The sequence below is a fragment of the Gallus gallus genome, chromosome 25, assembly GCF_016699485.2.
Source record: "Gallus gallus isolate bGalGal1 chromosome 25, bGalGal1.mat.broiler.GRCg7b, whole genome shotgun sequence".
Taxonomy (NCBI): domain Eukaryota; kingdom Metazoa; phylum Chordata; class Aves; order Galliformes; family Phasianidae; genus Gallus; species Gallus gallus.
Window position 1 is genome coordinate 530335 of NC_052556.1, and position 22816 is coordinate 553150.

At 54.3% G+C, this 22816-nt stretch overlaps 2 protein-coding genes across 7 annotated transcripts in view; both read right to left on the bottom strand.

Moving 5' to 3' along the window:
• Window positions 1–8034: 8034 nt before the first annotated feature.
• LOC121107551 (sperm-associated antigen 4 protein-like) lies at window positions 8035–11391 on the bottom strand. 2 transcript variants are annotated; one of them, XM_040652473.2, is made up of 8 exons: window positions 11208–11391; window positions 10600–10781; window positions 10126–10196; window positions 9859–9946; window positions 9665–9771; window positions 8986–9153; window positions 8524–8613; window positions 8035–8301 (listed from the first exon to the last, which is right to left on the bottom strand). In XM_040652473.2, exons 1-8 carry the CDS (start codon window positions 11327–11329, stop codon window positions 8152–8154), a joined length of 978 nt encoding a protein of 325 aa, XP_040508407.1. In that variant the 5' UTR covers window positions 11330–11391; the 3' UTR covers window positions 8035–8151. The 2 variants fall into 2 exon arrangements, with proteins under 2 accessions (XP_040508407.1, XP_040508406.1); XM_040652472.2 differs by having other exon boundaries at window positions 9665–9946.
• Window positions 11392–18993: 7602 nt separating this feature from the next.
• The window catches only part of LOC101747704, a 34015-nt gene continuing 30192 nt past the window's right edge, over window positions 18994–22816 (bottom strand). For 3 of the 5 annotated variants that reach the window (XM_046903956.1, XM_025143572.3, XM_040652470.1), the window contains exons 4-9: window positions 22515–22696; window positions 22039–22109; window positions 21578–21859; window positions 20894–21061; window positions 20432–20521; window positions 19943–20209 (exon numbers count right to left, since the gene is read on the bottom strand). In XM_046903956.1, the coding sequence (XP_046759912.1) occupies window positions 20060–20209; window positions 20432–20521; window positions 20894–21061; window positions 21578–21859; window positions 22039–22109; window positions 22515–22696 (943 nt within the window). In that variant the 3' untranslated portion in view covers window positions 19943–20059. Of the gene's footprint in view, window positions 19302–19484; window positions 19864–19942; window positions 20210–20431; window positions 20522–20893; window positions 21062–21577; window positions 21860–22038; window positions 22110–22514; window positions 22697–22816 lie in introns of those variants that run through there. The other 2 variants (XR_005841806.1, XM_040652471.2) reach the window with 2 other exon arrangements.

Below are 22816 nucleotides of genomic sequence, written 5' to 3' on the forward strand. Positions count from 1 at the left end.
CACCCCATCCCCACACTGACCCCACATCCCCCACACTCCATCCCCACACTGACCCCACATCTCACCCCATCCCCACACTGACCCCATATCTCATCCCATCCCCACACTGACCCCATATCTCACCCCACCCCCACACTGACCCCATATCTCATCCCATCCCCACACTGACCCCACATCCCCCACACCCCATCCCCACACTGACCCCATATCTCACCCCATCCCCACACTGACCCCATACCCCCCACACTCCATCCCATCACCACATTGTCCCCACATCTCACCCCATCCCCACACTGACCCCAAATCCCCCACACTGCCCCCACATCTCACCCCATCCCCACACTGCCCCCACATCTCACCCCATCCCCACACTGCCCCCACATCTCACCCCATCCCCACACTGACCCCAAATCCCCCACACTGCCCCCATATCTCACCCCATCCCCACACTGACCCCACATCCCCCACACTCCATCCCCACACTGACCCCATATCTCACCCCATCCCCACACTGACCCCATACCCCCCACACTCCATCCCATCACCACATGGTCCCCATATCTCACCCCATCCCCACACTGCCCCCACATCTCACCCCACCCCCACACTGATCCCACACTGCCCCCACATCTCACCCCATCCCCACACTGACCCCAAATCCCCCACACTGCCCCCACATCTCACCCCATCCCCTCACTGACCCCATATCTCATCCCATCCCCACACTGCCCCCACATCTCACCCCATCCCCTCACTGACCCCACATCTCACCCCATCCCCACACTGACCCCAAATCCCCCACACTGCCCCCACATCTCACCCCACCCCCACACTGACCCCACATCTCACCCCATCCCCACACTGACCCCAAATCCCCCACAATGCCCCCATATCTCACCCCATCCCCACACTGACCCCACATCTCACCCCATCCCCACACTGACCCCACATCTCACCCCATCCCCACACTGACCCCAAATCCCCCACAATGCCCCCATATCTCACCCCATCCCCACACTGACCCCACATCTCACCCCATCCCCACACTGACCCCACATCTCACCCCATCCCCACACTGACCCCACATCCCCCACACCCCATCCCCACACTGACCCCATATTTCACCCCATCCGGACACTGACCCCACATCCCCCACACTCCATCCCCACACTGACCCCATATCTCACCCCATCCCCACACTGACCCCATACCCCCCACACTCCATCCCATCCCCACACTGCCCCCACATCTCACCCCATCCCCACACTGACCCCAAATCCCCCACACTGCCCCCACATCTCACCCCATCCCCTCACTGACCCCACATCTCACCCCACCCCCACACTGACCCCAAATCCCCCACACTGCCCCCATATCTCACCCCATCCCCACACTGACCCCATATCTCATCCCATCCCCACACTGCCCCCACATCTCACCCCATCCCCTCACTGACCCCACATCTCACCCCATCCCCACACTGACCCCAAATCCCCCACACTGCCCCCACATCTCACCCCACCCCCACACTGCCCCCACATCTCACCCCACCCCCACACTGACCCCACATCTCACCCCATCCCCACACTGACCCCAAATCCCCCACACTGCCCCCACATCTCACCCCACCCCCACACTGATCCCACACTGCCCCCACATCTCACCCCACCCCCACACTGACCGCTGTTGCTTTCTGTATCAGTGACGTTGGACCGCTGTGTTCGCCCTCTGCGCGCACGGACCGAATTCTGACCAGGGCCCAACGACTGCAGACGCACACCAATACGATGGGCGGCAAAACGGCGTCTGTTCACTGCTGAGCAGAGCCGATATGCATTATGACCCACATAACCGAGCTGTGATGTCCCGCCCGGTTGGTTCGCACCCCGTAACGCTGTGCCCTATGTGGCCGTCTCCACATTCTGTTCTCATCCTCCTTCTTCTCCTCTCTTCTCTGCATCCGGGTCAGCATGATAGCACTGTCTCTCTGTGCGTAGGGAGAGGCCTGTCCCGCACATCCCTACAACAGACCCCACATCTCACCCCACTCCCACACTGACCCCACATCTCACCCCACTCCCACACTGACCCCATATCTCACCCCATCCCCACACTGACCCCACATCTCACCCCATCCCCACACTGACCCCACATCAACCACACCCCATCCCCACACTGACCCCATATCTCACCCCACTCCCACACTGACCCCATATCTCATCCCATCCCCACACTGACCCCATATCTCATCCCATCCCCACACTGACCCCACATCAACCACACCCCATCCCCACACTGACCCCATATCTCACCCCACTCCCACACTGACCCCATATCTCATCCCATCCCCACACTGACCCCATATCTCATCCCATCCCCACACTGACCCCACATCAACCACACCCCATCCCCACACTGACCCCATATCTCACCCCACTCCCACACTGACCCCATATCTCATCCCATCCCATCCCCACACTGACCCCATATCTCATCCCATCCCCACACTGACCCCACATCAACCACACCCCATCCCCACACTGACCCCATATCTCACCCCATCCCCACACTGACCCCATACCCCCCACACCCCACTCCCACACTGACCCCATATCTCACCCCATCCCCACATTGACCCCATATCTCACCCCACTCCCACACTGACCCCATATCTCATCCCACCCCCACACTGACCCCATATCAACCACACCCCATCCCCACACTGACCCCACATCTCACCCCATCCCCACATTGACCCCATATCTCATCCCATCCCCACACTGACCCCATATCTCACCCCATCCCCACACTGACCCCACATCTCACCCCATCCCCACATTGACCCCATATCTCACCCCATCCCCACACTGACCCCATATCTCACCCCATCCCCACACTGACCCCATATCTCACCCCACTCCCACACTGACCCCATATCTCATCCCATCCCCACACTGACCCCATATCTCATCCCATCCCCACACTGACCCCATATCTCACCCCACTCCCACACTGACCCCATATCTCATCCCATCCCCACACTGACCCCATATCTCACCCCACTCCCACACTGACCCCACATCCCCCACACTCCATCCCCACACTGACCCCACATCTCACCCCGCCCCCACACTGACCCCATATCTCACCCCATCCCCACATTGACCCCACATCCTGCACACCTCAGCCCCACATCCCCCCCTCCCCACCCCCACGCCGACCCCACACTCACCCACGGGGGGACGTGGCCCCATTGAACAGAGGGGGACCCCACACGCGGCCCCGTGGGGTCGGACTCAGCGCCACTCATTGCTGCACCGGTGCTGCTGAGGGACGCGGATGTGGGGAAGGCACCGTGCCGTGGGGCCGCCCCACTGCGGGCCCATTTCTATGGGGCGCAGCTCCCGACTGTGCCGCCGGAACGGCTCCCGGCTGCGGGTCTGAGGTGCTGCCCCATGGAAGTGCCCTTCATCTTCATCATCATCATCATCATCATCTTAATCATCATCATCATCTTCATCATCATCTTAATCATCATCATCGTCTTCATCATCATCTTCATCATCATCATCATCATCATCATCATCGTCTTCATCATCGTCTTCATCATCATCTTCATCATCATCATCATCTTCATCACCATTTTCATCATCTTCTTCTTCATCATCGTCATCATCATCTTCATCATCATCGTCGTCTTCATCATCATCTTCATCTTCATCATCATCTTCATCATCATTTTCATCATCTTCTTCTTCATCATCATCATCTTCTTCATCATCATCATCATCATCATCATCATCTTCATCATCATCTTCATCATCATCATCATCATCATCTTCATCATGTTCATTATCCTCATCATCATCTTCATCATCATATCATCATCGTCATCATCTTTGTTGTCACCATCATCATCATCTTCATCATCATCATCATCATCATCATCATCATCACCTTCATCTTCATCATCACCACCACCATCATCATCTTCATCTTCATCATGTTCATTATCCTCATCATCATCTTCATCATCATCATCATCATCATCTTCATCATCATCTTCACCATCTTTACCTTCATCATCATCTTCATCATCATCATCATCACCATCAAATTCATCATTTTCATCATCATCATCATCTTCATCATCATCTTCATCTTCATCTTCATCATCACCATCTTCATCATCATCATCATCTTCATCTTCATCGTCATCATCTTCATCATCATATCATCATCGTCATCATCTTCGTTGTCACCATCATCATCATCTTCATCATCATCATCATCTTCATCATCTTCATTATCATCTTCATCATCATCATCATCTTCATCATCATCATCTTATCATCATCATCATCATCTTCGTTGTCACCATCATCATCATCTTCATCATCATCATCAGGACCAGGGAAGTAATTATCCCCCGTACTCAGCCCTGGTGAGGCCGCTCCTCGAGCACTGTGTGCAGTATTGGGCCCCTCACTGTAAGGAAGACATGGAGGCCCTGCAGCGTGTCCAGGGGAGGGCAACAAAGCTGCTGAGGGGTCTGAGCACAGACCTTACTTATGATGAGTGGCTGAAGGAGCTGGGGTTGGTCAGTCTGGAGAAGAGGAGGCTCAGGGGAGGCCTTATTGCTCTCTATAACTGCCTGAAGGGTGGTTGTGGTGAGCTGGGGGTCAGCCTCTTCTCTCGTGTGACAGTGATAGGACGAGAGGGAATGGCTTCAAGCTGCGCCAGGGGAGGTTCAGGCTGGACGTTAGGAAATACTGTTCTCTGAAAGGGTGGTCAGGCACTGCAATGGGCTGCCCAGGGAGGTGGTGGAGTCGTTCAAGGAACGTTTGGACGTTGTGTTGAGGGACGTGGTTTAATGAGAACCATTGGTGATGGGTGGATGGTTGGACTGGGTGATCCTGTGGGCCTTTTCCAACCTGAGCGATTCTATGATTCTATGATCATCATCTTCATTATCATCTTCATCATCATCATCTTCATCATCATTTTCATCATCATCATCATCTTCATCTTCATCATGTTCATTGTCTTCATCATCGTCATCATCATCATCTTCATCATCACCTTCATCTTCATCACCACCACCACCATCATCATCTTCATCTTCATCATGTTCGTTATCCTCATCATCATCTTCATTGTCATCTTCACCATCTTTACCTTCATCATCATCTTCATCATCATCTTCATCTTCATCATCTTCATCATCATCTTCATCATCACCATCATCACCATCATCACCATCTTCATCATCATCATCATCATCGTCATCATCATCTACATCATCATCATCTTCATCATCATCATCACCTTCATCTTCATCATCATCTTCATCATCACCATCTTCATCATCATCATCATCATCGTCATCAGCTTCATCGTCGTCATCTTCATCATCTTCTTCATCATCATCACCATCATTTTCATAATCACCATCATATTCATCATCTTCACCACCATCATCATCATCTTCATCATCTTCATCATCATCTTCATCATCATCATCATCATCATCATCATCATCATCATCACCTTCATCTTCATCTTCATCATCACCACCACCATCATCATCTTCATCATCATCATCATCACTATCACCATCATGTTCATCTTCATCATCACCATCATCATCACCACCCTCATCTTCACCCCCTCCTCCTCCTCACCCCCCCACTCGGGGTTGGGCTCCGGTGCAGTTATCCGCCCCGCGACCCCACAGAGGGGCGCCGTTGGGGGTCCCCAAAGATTGTGGGGCCGCCCGCGGGGCGCAGCACTGAGGGGGACGGAGGCGCCCACCCCCACATGTGGGGCGTGGAGGGAGTGCAGGGGGGGGGCTCCGCTCGACCCCCGGGCCCCATACGGCCCCATGGGGTGCGTTCAGTGCGGATGGGGGCTGTGCTGCCCTATGGGAACCCCGACGCCGCCCCCCTTCTCGTTGGTACTCATGAAGCGCACAGCGATGGGGCTGCGAGGAGCGCTGTGGGGCTGAGCCGGGCTGCCCCATAACAGGCGCTCCCATAGCGTGGGGGGCTGCGGGTGGGCACCACTCAACACCAGCAGAACATGCGTGATTTTAAGTCAAGTGGGGGATTTTCAAAGAGAAAACGCGTGATTTTCGGGTTAAATGGGGGATTTTCAAAGAGAAAACGCGTGGTTTTCGCGTAAATGGGGGATTTTCAAAGAGAAAACGCGTGATTTTCAGGTTAAATGGGGGATTTTCAAAGAGAAAACGCGTGATTTTCAGGTTAAATGGGGGATTTTCAAAGAGAAAAAGCGTGATTTTCGCGTAAATGGGGGATTTTCAAAGAGAAAACGTGTGGTTTTCGCGTAAATGTGTGATTTTCAAAGAGAAAACGTGTGATTTTCGTGTAAATGGGGGATTATCAGGGTGAAAATGTGTGATTTTAAGTTAAAAGGGGGATTTCCGTGGAGAAAATGCGTGATTTTGGGGTTAAATGGGGGATTTTCAAAGAGAAATTTTGTGATTTTCAGATTAAATGGGGGGTTTTGCAGGAGAAAATGTGTGATTTTCAGCTAAGTGGGGGATTTTCCAACAGAAAATGCGCGATTTTCGGGTTAAATGGGGGATTTTCAAAGACAGAATGCGTGATTTTCAGTTAAATGGGGGATTTTCAAAGAGAAAATGTGTGATTTTCAGCTTAAATTGGGGGATTTTCCAGGAGAAAATGTGTGATTATGGGGTTAAACGGGGGATTTTGCAAGAGAAAATGCGTGTTTTTAAGGTTAGTGACGTAATTTTTGGGTGAAAATGTGTGAATTTCGGGTTAAGTGGGGTTATTTTCACGAAGAAAAGGCGTGATTTTCAGCGTCAGTAGGGTGTTTTTGAGGCGAAAATCGGTGATTTTCTGTAGAAATGGGGTATTTTTCCTCCCGCTGCCCCCTGGGCGCCGCTCAATGGCTCCATGTAGGAGGATACCCCAACCGTGGGGTCACCCTCCCATTTGGGGTGATGCCCCCCACTGAGGTCACGCCTCCTCCCCCCCAACTCAGGGCAATACCCCAAACGGGAGGTCTTTCCCAGGATGGGGCTGAGGGCTCCCCGCGCGACGGTGGCGCCCCGCTGTGAGGTCCAGAACTAGGAGGCAGGTGGGGGGCGAGGGAGAACAGAAGGTCGGGGATCGTTGGCGGTTACGGGGCGCCGTCGGGCTGACGGGGTTTCCGCGGGGAACGACGCGGCCCCAACGTGCAGCGCGGGGGGCTGAGCGCCCCACCGCCCGTCCCCCGCCCCCCCCACGGCACCGCTCGACGGTTCCTCCCCCTCCGCCCTCTGAGCATGCGCAGTGCGCGCCTCGGGCCGAGAGCGCGCCTCGGGCATTCCGCGCACGCGCAGTACCGCCCGGCCCCCCTCCCCGCGCCTCAGCCGAGCTGCTGAGCGCGGAGCGCTTCCTACTGGCTGCGCGTCCGGCTGCGCGGCTGCTGATTGGTCGCGGCGGGCGGTAGGCGGGACGAAGCGCCGCTTTTGCGGCCGAGCCCGCGCCCGGCGCTTCCAGAAGGTTCTGCGGTGGCTCCGCGTTGGTGCCTGCGCCGCCACGGAGTTGGTTCCGCGCCCCGTGCTCGGTGAGCGCCCCGGGGGAACACCGCCCCGCCCGGCCGGGCCCGCGAGGGGGTGCTGGGGCGGGCGGCCGCTTCCTCCCCGGCGTCGGCTCCCGTGGGCCGGGCCCTCCTGAGGGCGAGCGCCGCTTCCCCCCCACCGCCCCCGCGGCCCCCGGCTCCTCGTGGGCCGTTTCTTCCGCTTCTCTCCGCCGCGTTCTCCGCGCGGCGCTCCATGCCGTCCCCTCGGGGCCCTTCGCTCGTCCGCGATGTCCGCGGGGGGGTTGGGATGGGCCTTCGTCCCCAGCGTTCCCGTCGTCGCCCTCGGCGCTGTGCCGGCACGGGGCCCCTTTGCGGAGGCGCTTTTGCCGTCGCCCGGTTTCGTGGTGGTGCTGAGCGGCTGGACGGCCGTGTGCCGCAGAATGGCAAAGCTGTGCCCCATCTCAACCCCGACACACTTCAACATGTGGTTAAGGTCTTTATTTTTTCAACGACAAACCCAATTACAGACCTTGGTTTCATGAGAACCGCTGGTGACGGGTGACTGGTTGCATCGCATGATCCTGTGGGTCTTTTCCAGCCTTAGCCATTCAATGACTCTGCGGTTCTATGGTCTTCTGTTTTCACCACCTTTCCGTGCACCTGCACTCGGTAAAGGCAGGTGTAACGGGGGTGTCCCCAGTTGCTCTTCACCAGAACCTTGATGTAGCGAAAGGCTCTGGAATGATTATTCTGCAAAGGAAACGGGGAGGGACAAAGAAATGGGGGTGTAAATTCCCACGGTACGCTCAACAGCTCTCCACTGCCACTCCTGTTGCTCAGGAGCTGCAGAAGGCGGGAGAGCGTGGCTGTGCAGCCGGAGGGAGGGCTCCAGGTTGCAGGCATGTGGGGACACAGGGAGGGGCAGGCAGCAGGCGTCCTCCCTGGCACGCTGCCCCCGTGCGCGTACTGTACCTTTAGCAAGAAGGTCTGCGTGGGCCCTTCCCCCACATCAAAGGTGAATGACACAAGGGGAACCTCCTCTTCACTGTCCGCATCCAGTCCCTTGCAAAAGCAAAGCACAAGGAGGGCCGCTCAGGCTCACGCCACAGAGAGCAAAGGTGCGTGCTGTCTCAGCACATGGCTGTCCAAGCCCGCCTCCCCCCCCTGCCCTGGGGCTCGGGCAGTAGTCCGGCACCGCTTCTGGTGGAGCTCAGTCTCCACTTCAAGGCTCGATCAAGATCCCCAGGATGCTTGGCAGAGCAAGGCTGAAGAGGGATTCCACCACTCCGCGTTAAGAAACATCCCCTCGGGGCACTGCCGTGCTCAGGACACAGTGGGACACAGAGCTCTGAGGATGCCCAAAAGCAAGCAAGTCCCGCCTCCGGCACTGCCCCACGGCCAGATCCCAGGCAGAAGCACTCAGTGGAGACTTACAAAGACAGCGACATCCCTGGGGGCACTGCTGGCTGTGCCGCTCGGAGTCATCTCCGGGGTGATGTGCTCCAGAGTGACACAAGAGGGCCGGATTTTGGCACGCAGCCTGATGACCACCTGGCCCTGCTGTCCTTCCATGGGCCAGCATTCTCCAAGGGAGACACCCGGCTGCAAAGAGAATAGCAGAGCGGACAAGTAGGACAGAGCGCTGGGGTTCAGCTAAAGGCAAAGGCAGCGAGCGTCTGTGGGTCGTACTTGTGCTTGTGAGTGGCTGACGGGGTGTGAGGGTAAGGGCAGAAACACAGGGCCTCAATTCCCTGCCCGACCAAGGGGCTCTCAGTATCACAGAAAAGGGGAAGATGGGGCTTGGGATGGCACGGCGGTGGGACCTCCGGGAAGCATCTCTCTCCAGCGCTGGCACTGCTGGCCCCCAGCTCTACCCCCGCAGAGGGACACTTGGGATGGCTGTGGCAACGAGGTGTCAGCACGGAGGAGCTCTCTCACCCAGCTGGGACTGCGGAACGTGGGCCGCACACAGCAGTTCAGCTCAGGTGCCCTCCTGAGCAGAACCACCCACCTCCAGCACACCCGGCCCCGTATCAAACCTTTGGGGCTGAGGGGAGACCCACGAGGGGAAAGCAAGGGGTGCAACCAGCGCTGCTGATTGCTGCCACCATACCTGCAATATGGTATCCGGAGGGTTCACAGAGCACCAGAAGCAGTGTCTGCTAAACCAGCTCCTCAGCTCGTAAATAGGAGAAGTTCTCCGCGTGTCGATGGTGGCACCTGTAATGATGGGGGAGGAGATGAGTGCAAGAGGCCGCAGACGTGGAGAAGCACAGGGTAGCAGGGCTTGCCTGCCTGTGTCCTCACCAAAGCTTTGCAGCGCCCAGTCAGGTGTCTGGTAGCAGTCCAGCTGCGCTCTCAGCTCAGACGCTGCCTGTTGGAGTCTCTCGATCTCCTGGGAAAGACGAGAAACAACGTCACGACACGACCACGTCAGCGCACAGCTCAGCGTGACTGTCAGCACCCAGAGGTCTGGCACGCAAGGCAAGCCGCGTCCTGCGGGCTGTGAGCTCCGTGCTGGCGGGCACAAGAGGCCAGGACTGAGGAAGGACGTCTGAGCCCACGGGCACTGACCTGTGCCGTGCTGTCTTCCCAAATTCTCCTAGCTGCCCAGCAAGTCTTGAAGACACACACATTCACCATGGCTGCAATTCACAAGGCAGAGCAGGTCGTAAGTTCAGGGGTTGCTACCGGTTGCTCGTGTTGTCTTTTCCTTGTAGCCTGGGAAGCCGCAGGTGAGCAGAGGATGTTGGCAATGGTGCGGACTGAGGACGTCTCTGCCCGCGGCCTTCAGGGCACTGCAGCCCCGTGGTCGTGCAGCTCGGTGCCCCAGAGCTGCTCCCATTTCCCCCGGGTGCACCGCAGCAGCTCTCGGGCCGAGTGGGACCCCTTGGTGGAGAGCAGCCCTGGAGCAACCAAGGGGTCGGGACAGGACGGTGGAAGGTGCCGCACTGGTGCTGCAGTGCCTCTGGGGGCCTCTCTGCTCACACTGACAGCACCCAGCACAACCCCGCGGTCGCTGCAGCATGGTTGCTCATCAGCACTCACCCAAAGTCACCAGGAGCACTATGATGGACAGCCTGAAAAGCATCTTCTTGTGCCCTGCAGCAGCAGCAGCCAGCTTGCCTGCCATTCCCGTGGCTTTGTCACGCCACGTTCTGCAAAGCTGGCCAGCGGAGGCAAGAGCTTGTACTGAAAATGCCATCCACAACGCCAGCAGCACACGGAGCCTACCGTGGGAGGAAAGAGCCTGGTTGTACACCGGCCGCGCTCTGTGCGAGCCGAGACAGGCAGGAGCGGCCTCTGCAGGGGCCCTCCCCAGACGACAGCCCTTGGGACGCCTCCCGGCTCTATCCCAGCTGCAGAGATAGGGCAGCACGGGTGGGGGTTGTTCTCTGGGCTCCCCACGCTCCCTGCCCCACCGAGAGCTTTACAGGCCCGCAGTGGCGGTGCCCTGCCTAGGGCAGCACAGCACCATTCTGCACTGCAGCCCCCGCTACCTGCCTGAGCCATCTCTCAGCCACGACCCGGGCCTTGGCCTCCAGCAGGGTAAAACCAGGGGCTTCCCCCGGCTGCCCCGCTCCCCCAGCCACCGAGAGCTGAGTGCGTGCTTGCCCCCAGCCCGATGCCCCCTGCAGGTTCCACCCGCCTCCTACCTTTGACTCATTGCTGCTGCCTCTTCTACGCGGCGCTGACGGGCCTCACCAACAGCCTCGCTCGCAGCGGAGCGCTCAGATGCCTTCGGGCGCCTGGCGCGTCGAGCCTTTCCTCTTGCCATGTTGGCAACAGATGAGCGCTGGAAGCAGCACGTCCTCTCAGCACTGCCGTCCCAAAAGCTCTGAGCCCACTGGGGCTCTGCCACGCTGCAGCCCACGGAGGCAGCTGTGACGTCACAAAGGGCAGCTGTGATGTCATAGAGGGCAGCGGCACACCCGCAGGCATGAGCGGGGCACACCAAGCATCCAGGGGCATGGAGGGAGATTTCTTACTCTTCAGTCTGCCACCTTCTCCAGAAAACGGACTCTCCGGACATCATCCGATTTCCATCAGAAAATGAGGCTTCCCTGGCAGCCTCGCTCCCACTTCTCTCGCTAAATTCAGACTACTCCTGTGAAACCTCCTGGCACCTTCGCTAAATAAAACTAATTCCGAGGTCACCTTCGGAAGCTGAGTGGCATCTTTGTTTTATAAAGACACCCCCCGTCCCGTCAGGCTGGGACGCACACTGGGGCCGATGGGGCTGTCCCCAGGGGACACTCACGGTGCCCTCTGGCCTCGCTTTGCAGCAGCAACCAAGAGCCAGCAGTGGTGCGCGTGACTTGGGGGAAGGGACACCCCCATCCCCTGCCTCTGTCCCATATCCCCCAGCGTCCCTTAGTCCATCAGGACCCCGCAACGCATGGGGCAGTGGGCTGGCTCTCTACATCTCAGTGATATAGGAGGATGGAATCACTGCAAGGTTGGCACTGAAAGGACCTTACAGATCACAGAACACGTAATGCACAAACAAATGGCTTGCATGGGATAGATGGCATCAGAAACCATAAAATCAAATTGTGGTGGTGGTGGAAGGAACCCCACAGCCCGCCCAGCCCCACTCCTGCCACGCGCTGCCTGCCCCTCTCTCTCCGGCTGCGTAAGTCCCCCCCCACGGCTTTGGGCACCTCCGTGAATGGGGCACCCATGGTGGAATCGGGCAGAAACACAGGCCTTAATTCCCTGCCCGACCAAGGGGCTCTCAGGGTCAGTGACAAGGTGGTTGGGATGGCTGTGGCACTGAGGTGTCAGCACGGAGGAGCTCTGTCACCCGGCTGGGACTGAGCAGTGTGGGCTGCAGTTCAGCTCAGGTGCCCTCCTGAGCGGATTCACCCACTTCCAGCACGCTCAACCCCGCGTCGGACCTTTGGCTTCACGGCTTGAGCAATATGCCGGGGCTGAGGGGAGACCGCTGAGGGGGCAGTGAAGGTTGCAAGCGGCACTGCTGACTGCCGCCACCATACCTGCCATATGGTATCTGGAGGGATCACGGAGCACCAGAAGCAGTGTCTGCTAAACCAGCTCCTCAGCTCCTAAGTAGGAGAAGTTCTTTGCGTGTCGATGCTGGCACCTCTAATGATGAGGGAGTCTAATCCTCTGGAGGCGGATCCACTTCCATGGGCTCGATGTCACTCCCTGCTGGATCTGGATCTGTTGGTTTGGGCTCGCTGCTGCTCTCTAGAAGCCAACGCTGCTTTGGTCAAGGAGAAGCCGTCTTCCTCCACCAGAGTTCCTACGCTGGGAGGGATGGAGCTAGGTAATGAGCTCTGTGTCTCGAATGTATTCTTTCTGGGCCGAAGTTGGTCAGCAACTGGTGGTGGGTTGTCAGGGTCCCTGTAGTATAGCAGTCAGCAGGGAGGTGGCTCGTGACAGAACGAGGCCGTGACGATGCGACCCTAAGAACGTCCCATGCCGACCAAAGCATGGCCGTGTTGGGTGAAGGGAGGCTACGGCCTGACAGGTACCGTACCTGTCCCCATTGGCATTCTGTGGGGGTCAGTTGTGAGGGCCTTTGTTTTTCCTGTTGATTCCAGTAAAGACCTGGCAGTTGTATGAAGTAAACGTGTGGATGATGCTAAGCTGGGAAGAGTGCTGACTCCGTTGATGGGAGAGAGGCCTCGCCCTGAGATCTGGACAGATTTGAGGCTAGTCACCATCCGCACAAAGAGGAGCAAGTGCTGGGCTCCGCACCTGGGACGCTGCTGCCCTGCCTCTGCGTGCAGACTGGGGGGCTAGGGGCTGGAGAGCAACCCCGCTATAAGGCATCTGGGTGTTCTGGTTGATGGCCACCTGAATCTGAGCCAGCAGCACGCCCTGGCAGCCGCTGTCACCACTGCTGAAATGCACCACCTCAGCTCAGAGAGGTCAGCTCAGCCACTCGCTCCCACTTCTCTCGCTAACTTCAGACTACTCCTGTGAAACCTCCTGGCACCTTCGCTAAATAAAACTAATTCCGAGGTCACCTTCGGAAGCTGAGTGGCATCTTTGTTTTATAAAGACACCCCCCGTCCGGTCAGGCTGGGACGCACACTGGGGGCAATGGGGCCCACTGAAAGTCACGCATTTTCATTGCCAAAATCAGCCTTTTAACCAAAAAGCACATACTTTCTCTTAAAATATCCCACATTTAACTCGAAAATCACGTATTTCCTGCTCAAAAATGCCCCATTTAACCGAAAATCACACATTTTCTTAACAAAAACTCCTCATTTGACCCGGAAATCACTCCTTTTCTCTTAGATAATTCCCAATGAAATACAAAAATCACACGTTTTTGTTTGAAAATCCCCCATTAAAGCAAAAACCATGCATTTTCTCTTCAAAAATGCCCCATTTAACAGAATAGCACGCATTTTCTCTTGCAAAATCCCACATTTAACCCAAACGTCTCGCATTTTCCTTAAAAACAAATCCCCCACTTATACTGAAAATCACACATTTTCTCATCGAAAATCCCCATTTAAATCACACATGTTCTTTTCAAAAACCCTCCATTTAACTGAAAATCATCCATTTTCTCTTTATAAATTGGCAACTTAACCCAGACGTATCACATTTTCTGTTTGAAAACTGCCCATTTAACCCCAAAATCACTCATTTCCTTAACAGAAACCCCCCATTTAACCCGAATATCATGCATTTTTTTCTTTGAAAATGCCGCATTTAACTGAACATCATGCATTTTCTCTTCGAAAATCCCCCATTTAACCCGAAAATTATGCATTTTCTTTCAGAAGATCCCCCATTCACCCAAAAAGCATGCATTTTCTCCTGGAAAACCCCCCCATTTAAACAAGAAATCACGCATTTGCATTTCGAAATCCCCCCATTTAACTTGAAAATCACACATTTTCTCATGGAAAATCCCCCATTTATCTGAAAATCATGCATTTTCTCTTTGAAATTCCCCCGTTTAACCCCAAAATCACGCATTTGTTTTTAACAGACAATCCCCATTTAATTTCCAAATCGTGTGTTTTCTCTCTGAAAACCCTCCTTTTAACCAAAATTCAGGCATTTCCTGTTCGAAAATCCCCCGTTTAACAGAAAATCACTCATTTTCTCTTCGATAATTCCCTGTTAAATACAAAAATCACACATTTTTGATTGAAAATCCCCCATTTAAACCAAAAATCATGCATTTTCTCTTCGAAAAACCCCCATTTAACTGAAAAATCACACATTTCCTTAGCAGAAATCCCACATTTAACCCCAAAGTCATGCATTTTCTCTTAGATAATTCCCAATTAAATACAAAAATCCCACACTTTTGGTGGAAAATCCCCCATTAAAGAGAAAATCATGCATTTTTCTCTTCAAAATCCCCCATTTACCTTAATATCACGTATTTTCTCTTGGAAAATCCCCCATTTAACCCCAAAATCATGCACTTTCTCTTGGAAAATCTGCCATTTAACCAGAAAATCACGCGTTTTCTCTTGGAAAATACCCCATTTAACCGAAAATCAAACATTTTCTCTTAAAAAATCCCCCATTTAACCCGAAAATCATGCGTTTTCTCTTTGAACATCCCCCATTTAAGCCCAAAATTACAAATTTTCTCCTGGAAAATCCCCCATGTAATGTGAAAATCCCACATTTTCTCTTCGAAACTCCCCCCATTTAACCCCAAAATCACACATTTTCTCTTTGAAAATCCCACATTTAACCAAAATTAACGCATTTTCTCTTGGAAAATCCCCCATTTAACCCCAAAATCATGCACTTTCTCTTGGAAAAACCGCCATTCAACCAGAAAATCACGCGTTTTCTCTTGGAAAATACCCCATTTAACCCAAAAACCTCAATCTTTCCTAAAAAAAAATCCACCTCTTATACCAAAAATCACACATTTTCTCATCGGAAATCCCCATTTATACCGAGAATCACGCATTTTCTCTTCAAAAACCCCCCATTTAACTGAAAACCATGCATTTTCTCTTTGTAAATCTGCAACTTTACCTGAAAATATCACATTTTCTGTTTGAAAATTGCCCATTTAACCCGAAAATCATGCATTATCTCTTGGAAAATCCCCCATTTAACCCCAAAATCACGTATTTTCTCTTCAAAAATCCCCCATTTAACCCAAAACTCATGCATTTTCTCCTAGCAAATCCCCCATTAAACCAGAAAGTCACACATTTTGACCTTGAAAATCCCCCACTTAATCCGAAAATCACACATCTTCTCCTGGAAAGTCCCCCTTTTATCCAGAAAATCACGCATTTTCTGTTGGAAAATCCCTCACTTAACCTGAAAATCACACATTTTCTGTTGGAAAGTCCCCCATTCAACCCCCAAATCATGCATTTTCTCCTGGAAAATCCCCCATCAAACCAGAAAATCACACATTTTGACCTTGAATATCCCCCACTTAATCTGAAAATCACACATTTTCTCTTCAAATTTCCGCACTTGTCCCAAATAGCACGCATTTTCTCTTCAAAAACCCCCCATTCAACCCAAAAATCACACATTTTGGGTTGGAAAATCCCTCACTTAACCTGAAAATCACGTATTTTCAGGTGGAAATGGAGATTTTCGGAGAGAAAATGCGTGACTTTCAGATTAAGTGTGGGATTTTCAAGGTGAAAATGTGTGATTTTCTGGTTTGACGGGGGATTTGCCAGGAGAAATTGTCGTGATGTTGGGGTTAAATGGGGGAATTTCGAAGAGAAAATGCGTTATTTTGGTTAAATGTGGGAGTTTCAAAGAGAAAATGTGTGATTTTTGGCTTAAATGGGGGGAGTTTCGAAGAGAAAATGCGTGATTTTCACATTACATGGGGGATTTTCCAGGAGAAAATTCGTAATTATGGGGTTAAATGGGGGATGTTCAAAGAGAAAGTGCATGATTTTGGGGTTAAATGTGGGATTTTCAAAGAGAATATGCGTGATCTTCGGGTTAAGTGAGGGAATTTTGAAGGCAAAATGCGTGGTTTTTGGTCAAATGGAAGATTTTTCAAAGAGAAAATGCGTGATTTTCGGGTTAAATGGGGGATTTTCAAAGAGAAAATGCATGGTTTTTCGTGAAGTGGGGGATTTTCCATCAGAAAATACGTGACTTTCTGGTTAAATCTCCGTTCGGGCGGGGCGGGGCGGTGTTCCCCCGGGGCGCTCACCGAGCACGGGGCGCGGAACCAACTCCGTGGCGGCGCAGGCACCAACGCGGAGCCACCGCAGAACCTTCTGGAAGCGCCGGGCGCGGGCTCGGCCGCAAAAGCGGCGCTTCGTCCCGCCTACCGCCCGCCGCGACCAATCAGCAGCCGCGCAGCCGGACGCGCAGCCAGTAGGAAGCGCTCCGCGCTCAGCAGCTCGGCTGAGGCGCGGGGAGGGGGGCCGGGCGGTACTGCGCGTGCGCGGGAATGCCCGAGGCGCGCTCTCGGCCCGAGGCGCGCACTGCGCATGCTCAGAGGGCGGAGGGGGAGGAACCGTCGAGCGGTGCCGTGGGGGGGGCGGGGGACGGGCGGTGGGGCGCTCAGCCCCCCGCGCTGCACGTTGGGGCCGCGTCGTTCCCCGCGGAAACCCCGTCAGCCCGACGGCGCCCCGTAACCGCCAACGATCCCCGACCTTCTGTTCTCCCTCGCCCCCCACCTGCCTCCTAGTTCTGGACCTCACAGCGGGGCGCCACCGTCGCGCGGGGAGCCCTCAGCCCCATCCTGGGAAAGACCTCCCGTTTGGGGTATTGCCCTGAGTTGGGGGGGAGGAGGCGTGACCTCAGTGGGGGGCATCACCCCAAATGGGAGGGTGACCCCACGGTTGGGGTATCCTCCTACATGGAGCCATTGAGCGGCGCCCAGGGGGCAGTGGGAGGAAAAATACCCCATTTCAACAGAAAATCACGGATTTTCGCCTCAAAAACACCCTACTGACGCTGAAAATCACGCCTTTTCTTCCTGAAAATGACCCCACTTAACCCGAAATTCACACATTTTCCCCCAAAAATTACCTCATTAACCTTAAAAACACGCATTTTCTCTTGCAAAATCCCCCGTTTAACCCCAAAATCACACATTTTCTCCTGGAAAATCCCCCATCGAACCAGAAAATCACACATTTTGACCTTGAAAATCCCCCATTTAAGCTGAAAATCACACATTTTCTCTTCGAAAAATCCCCACTTAACCCGAAAACCGCAAGTTTTCTCAACAAAAATCCAATATTTCACCAGAAAATCACGCATTTTCTCTTTGAAAATCCCACATCTAACCCCAAAATCACGCATATTTTGTTGGAAAATCCCCCATCAAAGCAGAAAATCACACATTTTGACCTTGAAAATCCCGCACTTTATCCGAAAATCACTCATTTTCTGTTGGAAATTTCCTCACATAACCCGAAAATCACACATTTTCTCTATGAAAATCCAATATTTAACCAGAAAATCACACATTTTCTCATGGTAGGTCGCACATTTAACCAAAAATCACGCATTTTCTCTTGGAAAATCCCCCACGTAACCCAAAAAAAAAAAAAAAAAAAAAAAACTCATTTTGTCTTCGAAAATCACAGATTTAACCAGAAAATCACGCATTTTCTGTTGGAAAATCCCTCACTTAACCAAAAACCATGCATTTTCTCTTGCAAAATTACCCATTTAACCCGAAAATCACTAATTTTCTCTTTTAAAATCTTCCATTTGACCAAAAACCTTGCATTTTGCCTTCAAAATTCCCTCACTTAACCCGAAAATCACACATTTTCTCTTCAAAAATCCCGCATTTAACCCCAAAATCATGCGTTTTCTCTTTGAACATCCCCCATTTAACCCCATAATTACGCATTTTCTCTTTGAAAATCCGCCACTGAACCCAAAAAAACCACCGCATTTTGTCTTCGAAAATCACACATTTAATCAGAAAATCACACATTTTCTCTTGGAAAATCCCCCACTTAACCAAAAACCATGCATTTTCTCTTGGAAAATTACCCATTTAACCTGAAAACCACACATTTTCTCTTTGAAAATCTTCCATTTAACCAAAAACCACGCATTTTGCCTTCAAAATTCCCTCACTTAACAAGAAAAACACACATTTTCTCTTCAAAAACCCCGCATTTAACCCCAAAATCATGTGTTTTCTCTTTGAACATCCCCCATTTAACCCCATAATTACGAATTTTCTCCTGGAAAATCCCCCATGTAATGTGAAAATCACGCATTTTCTATTCGAAACTCCCCCCATTTAACCCCAAAATCACACATTTTCTCTTTGAAAATCCCACATTTAACCAAAATTAACGCATTTTCTCTTCAAAATTCCCTACTTAACCCAAAAATCATCCATTTTCCCTTCAAAAATCCCCCCTTTAACCCAAGAATCACACAATTTCTCTTGCAAAATCCCACACTTAATCCGAAAGTCAGGCATTTTCTCTCGGAAGATCTCCTTTTAATCGAAAGTAAGGCACTTTCATATCAGAAAATCCCCCATTGAACCTGCCCGGTCCCACTCTCTGGCTGCCATCCCTTCCTCCTCCTACGGCGACTGCACCGCGCTGCTTGGTGCCCGTGGTACCGGAGGCAGGAGGACACAAGGGTGAGGAGGGCTCGTCTCGCATGTGCCTGAACATCTCTTCGCGGGGGATCTGCTCCACAGACTCCCCAGGCACCGAGGTGAGGCTGACGGGCCTGGAGTTTCCCGGGGCCTCCTCGGAGTGATGTTTCCATTTGCCAGTCGCCGTGGACTCTGCCCAACAGCCACGACTTCCCTAAAGAGATGGACAGCGGCTTGGCCACCCCACAGTCGGCCATCTGCTTCTGCACCCCGGCATGCATGGCACCGGGCCCTAGAGACTTGTACAAAGCCAGCCCCGTCAGCCTGGTCCCGCAGTCGCTCCGCTCGCACAGTGGGAGGGCTTTTTCTCACCCGACCCTCAAGCGATGGGAAATACCTGTATGCGTTTTGGTGCGCTGTCTCAAACCAATCCTGGGAGCAGCGGAAAGCAGGCAGCCTTGCTTCTCCCCCTTGCTGGGGCTCAGGGCAGGGCTGTCGCTCTGCCCCTGTCACTGCGCGATCCCAGGCCTCGGTCTCTCTCTCCGACTGCCGCACACACCTCAGTGGGCTGATTTGCTCTCGCAGCCTGGAGCTTCTGGAGTTCCCCGCAGCCAGAGGTCTGGGCAGCTCGCTCGCTCCTTGGAGGTCCATGTGGCTGCCCGTGTCAGCCCAGAAAGCCTGCGGCCCCTCCGCCTGGCTTTGTGCCTCAGCCCCGCCGTTGCGACGAGCGCTCGCCGCGTTGCTGTCAGGGGAGCAGCGGCGAGCCCGGCGCAGAGCTTTGGGAGGGTGGAGATGAATGATGAGCTGCCCACCCCACAGAGCTGTGCCCCATCTCAACCCAGACACGCTTCGACATGTGGTTAAGGTCTTTATTTTTTCAACGACGAATCCAATTACAGACCTTGGTTTCATGAGAACCGCTGGTGACGGGTGACTGGTTGCATCGCATGATCCTGTGGGTCTTTTCCAGCCTTAGCCATTCAATGACTCTGCGGTTCTATGGTCTTCTGTTTTCACCACCTTTCCGTGCACCTGCACCCGGTAAAGGCAGGTGTAACGGGGGTGTCCCCAGTTGCTCTTCACCAGAACCTTGATGTAGCGAAAGGCTCTGGAATGATTATTCTGCAAAGGAAACGGGGAGGGACAAAGAAATGGGGGTGTAAATTCCCACGGTACGCTCAACAGCTCTCCACTGCCACTCCTGTTGCTCAGGAGCTCCAGAAGGCGGGAGAGCGTGGCTGTGCAGCCGGAGGGAGGGCTCCAGGTTGCAGGCATGTGGGGACACAGGGAGGGGCAGGCAGCAGGCGTCCTCCCTGGCACGCTGCCCCCGTGCGCGTACTGTACCTTTAGCAAGAAGGTCTGCGTGGGCCCTTCCCCCACATCAAAGGTGAATGACACAAGGGGAACCTCCTCTTCGCTGTCCGCATCCAGTCCCTTGCAAAAGCAAAGCACAAGGAGGGCCGCTCAGGCTCACGCCACAGAGAGCAAAGGTGCGTGCTGTCTCAGCACATGGCTGTCCAAGCCCGCCTCCCCCCCCTGCCCTGGGGCTCGGGCAGTAGTCCGGCACCGCTTCTGGTGGAGCTCAGTCTCCACTTCAAGGCTCGATCAAGATCCCCAGGATGCTTGGCAGAGCAAGGCTGAAGAGGGATTCCACCACTCCGCGTTAAGAAACATCCCCTCGGGGCACTGCCGTGCTCAGGACACAGCGGGACACAGAGCTCTGAGGATGCCCAAAAGCAAGCAAGTCCCGCCTCCGGCACTGCCCCACGGCCAGATCCCAGGCAGAAGCACTCAGTGGAGACTTACAAAGACAGCGACATCCCTGGGGGCACTGCTGGCTGTGCCGCTCGGAGTCATCTCCGGGGTGATGTGCTCCAGAGTGACACAAGAGGGCCGGATTTTGGCACGCAGCCTGATGACCACCTGGCCCTGCTGTCCTTCCATGGGCCAGCATTCTCCAAGGGAGACACCCGGCTGCAAAGAGAATAGCAGAGCGGACAAGTAGGACAGAGCGCTGGGGTTCAGCTAAAGGCAAAGGCAGCGAGCGTCTGTGGGTCGTACTTGTGCTTGTGAGTGGCTGACGGGGTGTGAGGGTAAGGGCAGAAACACAGGGCCTCAATTCCCTGCCCGACCAAGGGGCTCTCAGTATCACAGAAAAGGGGAAGATGGGGCTTGGGATGGCACGGCGGTGGGACCTCCGGGAAGCATCTCTCTCCAGCGCTGGCACTGCTGGCCCCCAGCTCTACCCCCGCAGAGGGACACTTGGGATGGCTGTGGCACTGAGGTGTCAGCACGGAGGAGCTCTCTCACCCAGCTGGGACTGCGGAACGTGGGCCGCACACAGCAGTTCAGCTCAGGTGCCCTCCTGAGCAGAACCACCCACCTCCAGCACACCCAGCCCCGTATCAAACCTTTGGGGCTGAGGGGGAGGGAGACCCGCGAGGGGAAAGCAAGGGGTGCAACCAGCGCTGCTGATTGCTGCCACCATACCTGCAATATGGTATCCGGAGGGTTCACAGAGCACCAGAAGCAGTGTCTGCTAAACCAGCTCCTCAGCTCGTAAATAGGAGAAGTTCTCCGCGTGTCGATGGTGGCACCTGTAATGATGGGGGAGGAGATGAGTGCAAGAGGCCGCAGACGTGGAGAAGCACAGGGTAGCAGGGCTTGCCTGCCTGTGTCCTCACCAAAGCTTTGCAGCGCCCAGTCAGGTGTCTGGTAGCAGTCCAGCTGCGCTCTCAGCTCAGACGCTGCCTGTTGGAGTCTCTCGATCTCCTGGGAAAGACGAGAAACAACGTCACGACACGACCACGTCAGCGCACAGCTCAGCGTGACTGTCAGCACCCAGAGGTCTGGCACGCAAGGCAAGCCGCGTCCTGCGGGCTGTGAGCTCCGTGCTGGCGGGCACAAGAGGCCAGGACTGAGGAAGGACGTCTGAGCCCACGGGCACTGACCTGTGCCGTGCTGTCTTCCCAAATTCTCCTAGCTGCCCAGCAAGTCTTGAAGACACACACATTCACCATGGCTGCAATTCACAAGGCAGAGCAGGTCGTAAGTTCAGGGGTTGCTACCGGTTGCTCGTGTTGTCTTTTCCTTGTAGCCTGGGAAGCCGCAGGTGAGCAGAGGATGTTGGCAATGGTGCGGACTGAGGACGTCTCTGCCCGCGGCCTTCAGGGCACTGCAGCCCCGTGGTCGTGCAGCTCGGTGCCCCAGAGCTGCTCCCATTTCCCCCGGGTGCACCGCAGCAGCTCTCAGGGGCCGAGTGGGACCCCTTGGTGGAGAGCAGCCCTGGAGCAACCAAGGGGTCGGGACAGGACGGTGGAAGGTGCCGCACTGGTGCTGCAGTGCCTCTGGGGGCCTCTCTGCTCACACTGACAGCACCCAGCACAACCCCGCGGTCGCTGCAGCATGGTTGCTCATCAGCACTCACCCAAAGTCACCAGGAGCACTATGATGGACAGCCTGAAAAGCATCTTCTTGTGCCCTGAAGCAGCAGCAGCCAGCTTGCCTGCCATTCCCGTGGCTTTGTCACGCCACGTTCTGCAGAGCTGGCCAGCGGAGGCAAGAGCTTGTACTGAAAATGCCATCCACAACGCCAGCAGCACACGGAGCCTACCGTGGGAGGAAAGAGCCTGGTTGTACACCGGCCGCGCTCTGTGCGAGCCGAGACAGGCAGGAGCGGCCTCTGCAGGGGCCCTCCCCAGACGACAGCCCTTGGGACGCCTCCCGGCT

Bases quoted from the DNA above. Each gene is read 5' to 3' on its own strand.
- LOC121107551 (XM_040652472.2), bottom strand. From the start codon at position 11,329: ATGGCAAGAGGAAAGGCTCGACGCGCCAGGCGCCCGAAGGCATCTGAG. The intron at 8,614-8,985 runs GTAAGTCTCCAC...TGCTTTTGCAAG, and splicing joins CCAGGGATGTCGCTGTCTTT to GGACTGGATGCGGACAGTGA. The intron at 8,302-8,523 runs GTACAGTACGCG...TTTCCTTTGCAG, and splicing joins CGCAGACCTTCTTGCTAAAG to AATAATCATTCCAGAGCCTT.